The sequence below is a fragment of the Ciconia boyciana genome, chromosome 1, assembly GCF_034638445.1.
Source record: "Ciconia boyciana chromosome 1, ASM3463844v1, whole genome shotgun sequence".
Lineage (NCBI taxonomy): Eukaryota > Metazoa > Chordata > Aves > Ciconiiformes > Ciconiidae > Ciconia > Ciconia boyciana.
In genome coordinates this window covers 54,059,477-54,071,894 of record NC_132934.1, presented here as the reverse complement: position 1 = coordinate 54,071,894, position 12,418 = coordinate 54,059,477, and the positions used below count along the sequence as shown (strand labels likewise).

General features: G+C 39.2%; 1 protein-coding gene across 5 annotated transcripts in view; it reads right to left on the bottom strand.

Moving 5' to 3' along the window:
- ANO4 (anoctamin 4) overlaps positions 1-5,963 on the bottom strand; it is a 143,982-nt gene extending 138,019 nt beyond the window's left edge. For all 5 annotated transcript variants that reach the window (XR_012043229.1, XM_072866324.1, XM_072866334.1 and 2 more), the window contains exon 1: positions 5,843-5,963. Coding sequence is in view for 4 of the 5 variants with exons in the window: in XM_072866324.1 (XP_072722425.1) it covers positions 5,843-5,912 (70 nt within the window). In the remaining variant the exon portion in view is untranslated. The remainder of the gene's footprint in view (positions 1-5,842) is intronic.
- Positions 5,964-12,418: the final 6,455 nt, after the last annotated feature.

Genomic DNA, 12,418 nt, shown 5'->3' with positions numbered 1-12,418 from the left:
GGGCATGCACAGGTCCCAGGTAGGATCAGTACTTGTGCGTGTCACGTGCAGCACAAATTGATACAGAGGGATGCAATTTCTGCCTAAATAAAATATTTTAAAATTAAACAAGATAGTTAGCATTGAAAAACAGTGCTTTATTCTCTAGCTTTTTTTTTTTTTTTTTTAAACATGCTGCTTGCAAATCTGTTCTCCAAAGTGCTAGAATGAAGACTTTAGGAGATGTTAGCTTAGGAACAGGAATTTTCAAGGAAGTGGCTTTTGCCATAAAAAAGTAAAGTGATGAATGAAATGGGCTGAATGACTAAGCAAAGTGATAGAAGATTTCAGGCTCTGCATCATCTGCTAGCTAGTTCAGCTCTTAAGTTCAAAGTACCACATAATCACCATGTGACGGCCTGTCACTCAGCCCAGTGACAAAAGGTCTTCATTGTAATTGAGCCAAACTGTCCTTCTTGTTAGGAGCTTTGCAGAGGCTCCAGAGCACCAATAGTCAGGAGAATGAACTGTCTCTGTGTTCAGCAGGGAGGTATTTCCAGCTCATGCTTGAGGTAGAGACATGGGAGAAATTTTGTTTAGTGCATTGAACTTGCATTGTATTGAACACAGGCTGTAGATAAAGAGAAAAGTTAAGTACGCAGGCTGGTTTCTTTGACATTAATGTCCCTTCTGCATAGGGACATTTCTTGTAAACATATTTTTTGTAATATGAAAATTAGCTTAATGAAGAGAATATTACACTTTTTTTGAAATCTGCTTGCTTTTTCCATGCTTCATTCCACATGGGAGGAAGTTCTATATACATCCAGCAGAAGGCATATTGAAAAAGATTGCTCTCCTAATAACATTAGACAAGTAAGATAACAGCACTACAGTCAGTGTGAATTCAAATTTTCAGGTGAGTTTACATCAGCCATTCCCACACCATGCATGCATTTGCTGCCAAGAAATATTTGCATGACAGAGCTTTCTGGCAGAATTCTTTGCAGGAGTTTATTCTTTTAATCTGAGAGAGATGTATGCCACATGTCCTGCCAGTCAGCAAAGAAAAGAGAATGTGATTTAACCAACAAATCACATCTAACTAACACAGATCTTCTAAAGACCATTCACAACCAAATGTGAATGCTGACAAGCATGTGCACGTTTTGTGATGAGAAAAGGATATCTTTTGCACAGTAAATTATAATTTTTGAAGGACTCAGTTCTAGCTTCCTTGATGATTCAAAGTTCATTAAGTTGTGACTAAGCTCATTAAACATACATTTCCTTTTTTCCTTTAATTTTGACTGCCACAGTTTCAAGAACCATGAATTTTTCCTTGCCTCCTAAGTCAGTTGTTCTGTTGGCCAACACCACTAGCTTTTTTCTTATTTTCATGCCCAATAACTGCAGGCATGAATAAAAATGCTACAGTTTGATGAGCAATAAAAAAAGAGGATCCAAAAGTAAAGAAAAGCATGCCTAAGGCAAACACATCTTCCTTTAACATTTGTAACATACCTATCAGGTACTATTTGTCCTAAAAGGCAAGAAACTGCCAAAAAAAGACTCTCACTGAATTCCAATACCCCACTAGACTTCTACCGTAATGCCAGAAACCAGTCCTTTCAGTAGGTGTTTCCTTGCCATTGAACATAAAGTTCTTCCAAATATCATGGATATGCCTATATAATTTCAGGTAGCAAGGAATCTCCATTCCAAAATGTACTGTTCTTTGGCTTTGAAGGAGATCTTTTTGAACAGTAAACTCCTGAAAGCAGAAATTTCTAGAATCTTTTTGTGCTTCCTGGAGTGAAGACTCTTTACATATTTACTAAATTCTGGAAATAAATTATTTCAAAGACAAACCTTCCTGTGGGTGTGTAGATTGCCTGCAGATCTAATTTGTACAAGTGATACAACTGAATATCTACATTATTATATATACACTTCTATATAAACCTCAAAATGCATTAAGGTTTAACCAGAGGCCTTTACGGGAAGCATAGAGAAAGAAAATCCTGCTGGGGAAGCTTTGAATCCCTGTTACTACAAAATGGGTAACAATTGTTAGCAAGCATTGCAAGTAGACAAGACCTAAGAAGATTCCAGAGTTTCACACAATGAAAGAATTAACTTTACTGCTGCTTAGACTTACTAAATAAAGCAATTTTTCCACAGCCAGCAAATTTAATGGCTCCTAGAAAAACTATGTTTGACAAGTTCTGCAGAGTCTGAGAATAAAGGAATTCATTACCAACAGGAAGAAGTAAGGTAACATTGTCCTGATTTGGAATAAAGAGTATCAATAGAAAGAGCAGGCAGAAACCCAGAAACTGAAGTCCTGCTTACTCCATAGCAAAGGTGCAATGCCATCAGAAGTGAGGCAAGCTTCTTTTTTTTTTTTTTTGTCCCCAGATTTGCCTAACCTTGATACTGTCCCCGTAGAGGGAACGGACTGGGATGATGGTTTAACCTCCTCTAGGCTTGTTCAGTACTTGGTTCTGCTGCTCTTAGGGACAACCTAAATGCTGATTACCATCGCTTTCAAAATAAGCCTCCTATGTGCAACACAGATGCATTCATCATAAACTGTCTTCAGGAGAGTTGTAACAATTTACAGCAGCCAAAGGTTTGCCCCAAGTGCTTTGAACCCTGTACTTCAATAGCCTTGTACCCCATTAGCCACAATATACCATAACTGCTCGCATAACTGGGAGATGATAACTGGAGGTTTCTCAAAACTAAAAATACTCCCCGATTCTGGAAGGAATTCATATTTGCTTGAATATCATTGCATCTAAATTTACCATCTGATTGCTTTACTTGTCTTCGCTTTTCTCCTTTCTAAGAGGAACTTCCCTCATACAGGTGTGCCTGCAAAGGTATCAGGAGTCTTCACTTTGCCATTAATAGCCATTTTCTTCCACTCATTTCTCCATTTTTCTCTGTGCTTTGTTTCAGTTACTTGATACCTTCTGATCTGCTTAAAATCAGAGCTCAGAAGTTGTGGTTCTGCTTGTGGCTGAGCAGTACTTCTTTGCAAGCTTGCACAAGACAATTCTTTTTAATTTTTTTTTTTTTAATAAGGCACATTATGGATAACTTACTGCTCGCTAGCCACTCTAACACCCAGAGTAACAGTAGAAGTCATCAGCCTCAGGCTCCTTACCAGCTACAAATAAAACTTGTAGGGAAGCAAGCTGAAAAGGAGTGCTGTAACACTGAACGGTATCTTAGTTCCTCCTCTTTAGCATGTAGCTACCTATGAACTTCAGTCAAAGGAAAGAGCTGCCAATTAAAAAAAAAATCATGATAAACAATAAAAGGTGTCATTCTGGAAAGAAGAAAAGTGGCCAAGGGAAACAAAGTGGTGTGCAGAAAACAGCAGCAGTATGCTGTTAGAGGAAAAAAATACACTCATTTATAAGTCTGTCATTTTATCAAGTATCTTTTCTTTCCATGGTTCTAGCCTCTCTGATTGATAAGAATTAGAAATGCCATTTTAAGTCCTCAAAATACCTTTCTGTACAATCTATTATGCTAGACTGTCTTCATGTTCGGAGTATTTGTTAACTGGACAAAGGAAATTTCAGACTGAATATAACGTATACTACTCCAACAGTGAGACCTACTTCACTGTGATAACAGCTCTCCAATAGAAGGAAGAACTCAAATTGTATGAACTATTTAAAATTAGACTGAACAGAAACCTGAGGAATTTACTGTATGCAATTGCAGGAGGATAGCTTGGAAAATGGTGGTGTAAGATCTGCTACCTGAGTAATTAATATACATCAGAACATTTTCTGTCTAAAATACCAAACCATAATGTTTATAATGCCTTAAAGTACTGCCATTGGTCAACTAGTGTGTTATGCTAATTATTTATGAAGCTACAGCTGTTAATTTGTGGCTGAGTAAGAATGAATAACATATGATTTTAGGTTTAAATTAAAATTTTATCTTAGGAGTGCTATTTATTCCTGTTGCTGCCTGACCATAATCTTTCTTAGACTCTACTTGCATACAGCTCAAACGGTTGTAATTTAACCTGGACACAGAGAAAAATTTAGTGTTCTTATATAGAATTAAAAAGTCAGACCCAAATCATAAAAACATTATTTCATTCCAGATGAAACAATGACAGTGTAAGTTGGTTAAGAGAAGACTCCTGTCATACAGCACATTTATAAAAATCTGCAGCCTTTCACGCTCTGGGCGCTGTTAACTCCTCTTAACTTCAGTGAAGCTCATAATACTAAACGCCTCCTTGAACCAAGCTGCCAAGCATGTTCTGTGTAGGTCATAGATGCTGTTATTGTCTGAAGAGCAGGATATGATAGACAAAACTCTCATATAACTGTACTGAAAGCTAAATTCCTCAGAGAATTATCATCCAAATGATGATCACTAATGAGCTCCATTTTAGGAAGCCTCTGGGGTCTACCTAAAAAGGGATCTTTTTCTCAATCAGAAACCTGCATATGTTGCTTGTACATTATTTAGTATTAAAGCACAAGCCATATCTATCAACACATAGATAGAGAATGTGTAGCAGCTCAAAATGAACATAGTTATTGTACATGTTCAAGATACGTTTTTCACAAACTGTGATGATTTTTTTGTCAATCTTTTAACATGCTGCAGTCATGATTATACATCTTTAGCAACAACAATATTTCTGTAGTAGTAATTTCTGTACTTCAAAGAAAAAACATAGAAGCTGAAAAAATAGAAGGACAAACAAGTGAACAGAGGAAATGAAATAAACAAAGCATATGGTTATGAGTCACTGTAAATTCTCAATTAATCTATGTTGACAAAGATTATGGTGACTAAATAGTATGGGTGCATGAAACTCATGGCAATAGACCTGCATAGCAACCCACAATAAATAATCTAAATTTTCAACTTCTACAAAAATTAAGCCATTTACTAGACCTGCAAGGTAATGGAAGCACACTAAGGGTTTGCAGGCAGAACTGTCTGTGTCACACAAATAGACTCTGCCCCACAGCAGCTGCATACAGGGTGCATCATGCATTTTCCTGGGCAGCAACACCGGAAGATTATCGAGACCCTTCAATATAGAAGCTACAAAACTGACTTCATGGGCAGCCTTAATTTGCTCTACTCAGGAAAGAAATTTGGAGTTTAATTTTCACTGTGAAGAATGACTGAACATGGCCAGCACAAACGTACTCCCCTGTCGTAAGAAAAGATACTTCTAAAATAGCTCTGGCAATTAACATAACAAGGAATGAACTCATGATGTCAATTAGAATTTGATGGTTCCCAGGAGATTCTGGTTTTCTTTTAAAAAGTTTCATTTTGTTAACCAGTTAACATATGTTGTAAAATCTCCTTCAGATCTAGAGTTTTTGTTTGCATTCTAGCAGCAAGACTTTGATCTACGCCCTGGATTACTCCTTTGTTCAAAACCAACATTAGTGTCAATTACTGAGTTCCACAGGGGATGCCTGTAGCCTCTAGAGCACTGCCATTAGCTCAGGGCTTATCAAATTTAACCGTATATAAGGGGAGCAGTATTAAAAAATGATAGCCCAAAGCATTCTCTGCATTAACATTCTGGATACCACTACATGTTGTATGCTTTTTTATGACTAAACTTACATTTTTATTTCTCACTTTCAGCTGTCCCAACTGTTGTTACTCCCTATATTCTATAACTGACAAAAACATACCAATATAGACAAAACATCAATCAATAGCTCTAACGATCAATAGATTGACCTCCATGCAAGCATGATCTGATGCTATTAATACAAGCTTCACAACATCATGGTGCATCACACAAGAAATGGAACTAAAAAAGGTGTCAAGCCAAATCTGTTACCTGGCTGATGGGTTTTTGCTTTTCCACCAGTGACTGCCAAAATACTAGATCCAGAAGACGAGGCTTCCATTTTTATTGACCTTCTGACTTGCGGGAGTGAAGGATGCCCAACCACAGGCGGACGCTGTGACACTGGGTAGCTTGCTGCAGTTCTCCTCTGACAGATTTGTGCACGCTTTTCAGCCCCATGAATAGATAAACTTATACCTGACAGGAATAAGAATTAGTACTGTTAGATACAAGAGACCAGCATGGAATAACTAAAATACAAAAATTGCCATGGTTTAAAATGGAGCTGTAACAGCCTTCTTGAAGAAAAAAGAAAACTATAAAAACATGAATTTTCTATGAAAATGAAAAATGTGAACATCTTTGCTGCTGTGCTGCAGACATCAGAGTCAGCCACACTAACAGCTATTTAAATTAATACACAGTCATGCTTTACTGCATTACTGGCCTGCAGGAGGAATTATCTTCCATTCCTTCAAAAAACCCACACAGCTCACACAGGACAATATTAATGAGGTAAATGCCACAGAGTTTATTAAATGACAGTTTTCTGACTGATGGACTAGAACTTGGCAATAATAGATTCTTTTCTTCTGAGCATTCACAAGTGTTAGGAAGTCTCATCACATGGAAAAGATGCTACAGTTCAGGTAGTAACTAGCTTTTAAGGAAAAAATAAAGGCCTGTTTTGAGGAAAACAGTAAGGCTACAAGCAACAATAACATGACCTTAAGCTTGAAAAACAATTCCATTTTCATCAGTCCTGTGAAACATTGCCTACAACACTGGAAATTGTCTTTCACACCAAACATTCTCAAATTTGTCACATAGCCAATTTTTAAATAGAAATTGTGATGAAAAACAGGCTTTACTTTTCCAAAGAGAAAAGCAAAGTTGAAATTTCCTATGTGTGTATTGTATGGTCTTGGAAAGAAATACTGTCTTACAGTAAAAAAAATACTGATTCTGACTTCCTTACGGTCACATTGATGCAATTGCTCTGACTTCATTTGAATTACTCTCAGCATACTCTGCTGAAAACCTTTAGACAATCTCTTTTGGGCAACAAAGCTGAATAATAATTCTACGCTACTCTTTTACGCTTAATTTAATTGTGACTCTTACTGCTTTTATCAGCAGCCACTCTTCGTTAAAAAAAACAAAGGAAAAACCCTAACCAGATATAAATGGGCAAACTGAGAAGCCGATAGAAAAGTAGACCCTGAAAACTGGAAATGTGGATGCTGTAAGTACATTGTAAGTTGGAGTCACTCAAAATCATTAGACATCATTGATTAGACTGCTCATTTTTGTGAAAGGAGTCCTGCACTGAAATGTCCAAGAATGCCTTAGTGACTCTGGTCTTCCAGTTCCACTGAAAGTCAATGTATGTGAAGCTCCAGGTCACAGAAGAGGTTTTGATTCTCTGAAGCCTTAATACACTTTGATCCATAATATACTACCAAGGGGAAGAGAGCTGCCACTTCTGTAGGCAAATGGTGAAAACAGTAGGGCTGCAGACATGAGGAAAGCCTGTGCAAATTGCTCTCCTTTAAGATGGCTCTATGCATTCAGAATCAAAGCTGCACACTTGCCACCTGACTTTGCTGCACTTCAGCAGAGCTGATCTCCTGCAGGAAGGGTGAACAGACGAGGAGTCTCCTGCAGCAACTGCTCACATACCTCCTGGTTACTGGGCTAATGCAACTGCTGGCTGTTTCTAAAGACTATTGAAATCACATCTTCTTTAACACAGACAGCAAGTCCCAGTCACCCTATTCAGTTGATTCATCTTGGGAAAGGGAGCGCAGTAATCCACATGAGCAGAATGACAACAAGCATGCCTGGACAACACATTTCTTTGACCGTATTAGCCATATAACTTAGCTGTAAGGGGCTTCAACCAGTGAGAAGCTAAGCCCCAGCTGTAAAATGAGCTCTTTACTTCTTGTGCAGTCACTAGAACCTCGTGATGCTCAAAATATTGTGCAGTTATTCCTAAGGTATTAAAAAATTAACCACAACTGTTTGCTTTTAGCATCACCACTGGTTGTTGTATCATTTAAAACCATCTCTCTGAAGCTTACAATTGGAGTCAGTAAGTTATTCTACCAACGCTAAACATAAACCTGGCATGGGCACATACATACTAGCTGGATCTCAGTAAGACTGTGCTTTCATTTGGTCATGAAATGAGTGATCTATTTTAGGAACTGGTTCCAAACATAAACTGACTGCTACATTTCTCTGAGGTTCAAGTAAATTGCTTCTTCGCGTTCTGAAAACAGCCTATAAACTGTTTTGCAGCTGTGACTCAGCTTCCTAAACTATTTGTGCAGCACTTATTTTCAGACATCAAAATAAAGGATACTGCAGCCAGATCATTATTCCTAAGGACTGCAAAATTTGCAGACTGATCATATCCAAAATTATATTAAATCAACAATTTGACTCTGGTTATATGTAACCTTTTGTTTCTTCTGCTAAAGAGTGGTGCTATAAAGTGATAACACCAAACTACATGAGGAAGAACGTGCCAACATTATTAGAAATTTTACAGACTATTCTTTGGACACATTTAAAAATTAAAAGTGCTCAAAAACTACCGTAGTGTACGCCAAAGGTGTGTCACCAATATATTCAATATATTTGTGAAGTTCTTCACCACACTCGCCTTGCCACTGCAGTTATTTTCTCCACATAAGACATTCTCTTGACTGGGAGAGTGAATTTCCATTATTTTCATGAGAACCAGGTAAAGAACAAAGATGCAAGCGTCCTTGTGTAATTACCATTCCAGATTTTTCCAGAAAGAGACCAGATCTTGCTTTTCTATGTGTGTTTCTTTTGTTAAACTAGAAGTAAATGTCTGCAAAAATGTAAGACAGTAATATTGCAGTAAGCTGTGGTATTACCTTGTTTTCATGTGGGCGAAAGTCCTTTTAAAAGAGATATTGGCAGTTGAAAATACATCTCCAGATAACATGTAGAAAAGCAGAGACAAAGGGAGGGGGAATCAGAAGTAGAAAAGCTGTTGGGAACAGTGCATGTAGCTTATGGGAGATGAAAACCTGATGAACTATTGGCACTAAGCAGACTCTAGAGTAAAGTCCCCCTGTTCTTCCTGCAAATAACCCACCCTGCTGATGAATCCTGGGATTTGTGGGTCAGAGATGTGAGAAAATAGTGCAGAGATCTCTGAAGAGTAGATGTTAAAGTTTACATCAATTACTTTTTGCAGTGTTACAATACCCACGCAAGATATCTAGAAAGACAGACAAGTTCTCCAGCAGTACACTGCAGACTGGGTCTTCAATTAACTATGTTTGGCAGAGTTTTTCTCCTGTCTCCAGGCTTGGCCATATAGTTGCTGACACCAAAATCCCAGTGCATGCCTGGCTACGTGGCCTCTGACTGCGCCTGCCCCATGCTGCACATGGTCATTTTCTAAGTGAGTTTGGCAGCCTTGGTAGCTGGGTACGAGCACGCTGGCGTGCTCAGACAGGCAGTATAGACGCTACAAAACCCAGGAGTTTCTCCTGCCTCTCCCTCTGGCTTAATATAATGGATCACGAACACCATTTCAACCCAGGGCTGCAGTGCAGAGGCAAGTGAAAGGCTTGCATACTGTCCAGTAGCCACAGCCGACTGTTCACTTTGGAGGACTAGCTTCCGTATAGGGCTCAGTCACCTGTACCTGGCTGGCTACAAACCAAGTATTTAAGAGTGGGAAGTGGAAGTGCAGCGTTTTGAAGCTGGATGCAATTGGAGCCTTCAAGTATTATATGTATCACTCAGCTCTTTTCCTTTCCTGCATGCAGCAAAATTTCTTCTCTGTGTTTTCAAATCTTCACATGCCTTTCTCTTCCTTACCTATATTTCTATCTTTTTTTTCTCCTACAAGCTTGTTGTCTCCCTGAGGAGCTGCTGCTCTTGCCATCCTTTAGTTCTCCTCTGATACCTCTGTTTGAGCTTGTAAGTTCATGTAAGAGAAACACACACCTTCACTCCATTCCTACCAACCCCTCTCAGCTGTGCAGTTTGCCAGCAGGGAAGAGCAGCCTCTATCCTGCTTCTGGCTAACTTTTATTGCTCCCAGCTATGTCTTTTTATAATAAAATTTTTACAAAGCACCATTTCTTTTACATTGAGCATATTTTGCCTCTTATAAAGTGGTAGTATGCTTATAACACTAAAGAATTTATAATTCTCCAGATAAAACATGCATATTAGAACATTAAAAGTGGAGTACTAAAGTACTTCCAAGTCAGGAAGCAATAAAATCGAACATAAAGAAGAAAAAGGAGGGAGAAATTACTAAAAGTAGAAAGCACTACAGTGTGCCTGCAAGCAAAGTTTTATGTGATGGTGATACTTGTTTTGTTGGCTCATCAGATGCTACAGCCATGAATGACCACATCCTGCGCCGCTCAGAAGTCACTCTGCCAAAACGTCTCACGAGGCATCTGCTTTGGTCACGTCTTAGCCCTGGCTAGCAGGTGTTGTGCACCACGTACCTCTGCATGGAGCAACGCCTGCACCCAGCAGACCTCATCCAGCATGCCTGCCCTATTCAACTGAGCATAATGCAGTGGCTCTGGTACTGGCGGAGATGGCTCTAGCACTAGAACTGGGGTCAGCAAGGCACTGTATCCAAATTATACTGTGCCAGGACTGAGACACCTCTCCACGTGGGGAGGCACCCCCCTGTAGTGACTGTCAGGTTTGGGTCAGTGCCCGTTCTGTTCTACCCTGTACCACTTTGGGGTACAGGCATATATTTATAGGTTCCTTCCTGGTGTGTCTTTCTCTAGCCAGAGATAATATGAACATGAATAAGCAATAATAAAGCAATGCAGAGGTACAAAGCTGTATAAACAATCCATTAACTAACAGTGCTTAATTAGCCTCAAGTGCCCTGACCCACTTTGTAGACCTTCTCTGGGATAACAAACTGCTGCTGGCAGGTGCAATAAGTCCTTTGGGTTTAGTATTATCAGAGTGTCAGTGCTCATGCTGGAGACAGATTACTTCAGCTATTTCTCTTCTTTATGTGGGTCTTTTATTCTGTTTTAGCCCTATGGGGAAGCATTAGGAGCAGAGTGAGGTAGAGCCTTTCTTCAAGGCCCTTTTCAGAGTGGAGCACAGGTCAAGAAGTGAGGAAGAAAATCTCAGCTGCAGTGTCATGTAGGGCCACAGGAAGTGAAGCAGCTCTGGAAAGCCTGCAGTCATCAAGGCACAGATAAGCAAGGTCATAAGGAAGTATTTTGGAAGCATGGGCAGAGAGCAGAAAATGAGGATTTAAGGTGCAGTATATAAATGGGCAAATTACATATTTAGTTCCTTTCAACTTTTACATCCAGGAGAGGAGAAAGTGAGCTAATTTGTCCACCTTAAAAAGCTAAGCACCCTTTCCTCACCTTGTGCAAATTGCCACATTTCCGATTAAAGTCAATGATGCTCTACAGACAGCTTCAGCTTTTTCACATTTTGAAGCTAGTCTTGTTATCAGAAAGCTCAGAAAGGGCAAGTAACATAAAAGGTTTCTCATGCAAAACCAGTTTCATCTGAGACTCAGCAGAGACAGAGCTATACTTGATGCCATGATGGACTCTTCTGCTTACTCTGAATCGTAGGTGGAAATGAATGAGCATGAGAGAAAAATTCACCTGCTGCTCTCTGTACATATGCCTGACAGCACAGTCTAAAGGCAGTTCCTTTTTTTTCCCCACCCTATGCCCTACTTAGATAACAAATGTATTCAGAAAAGCATGGCTATCTTTCTCTACAACTTGAAAATGAAAATTGTTACAACAGCATTAGGATTCCCACATTAGATTAAATCATTTTTCAGAAATTTAAATATCACCTCTCTAACACAGCATCAAGTCCCTGGCCACTGGTAACACAAATGATTCATGAAATCGCATCTACACCCAGATTATGGTTCAAATATAGCTTTGAAAATGTTGAAACACTTTGAGTACATCAGATGTAAAAAACCCCCACAACTGCAAACCTTTAAATGAGCAAACAGAAAAGCTACTAGTTACAGAACTTCCCTGGAACTGGACTGGCTGGAGAGAAAGCTGCTTAATAGCACTGTGCATCTTGACAAGTTACACGTGTTTAGTTTTCTGAGGCTTTTCAGGGTCTTCAGCCCCCCGCCCCAAAATTGGAGAGATGACAGGATTTTCAAGACCCACAGTAGTTTCAGACACTGTTTCCTAAATGTTACTTTTTTCCCCATTTTCTATGAAAAAAATTTGTCCAGCTGGCTTCTGAATTTACATAAATTTTTAGCATATATTTCCGTGGAAAGGAACCACAGAGCTTACATATACAGCCTGTGAAGGAATAGCTCTTTTTCTTTGTCTGAAACGTCATCCCTGGACTTTTGTAGTGGAAGAGATCATGAACGACCACTTCCCTTTACCTCTCTATTCCGCTCATGATACTACAGAGCTCTATGATATCCCCTCTCTATTGTTTCCATTCCCAAGCCTAGGAGACCTGGTTTACACTGTTGCTCCTCACCAATAAGCTGTTGTATACCTCCGATCACCC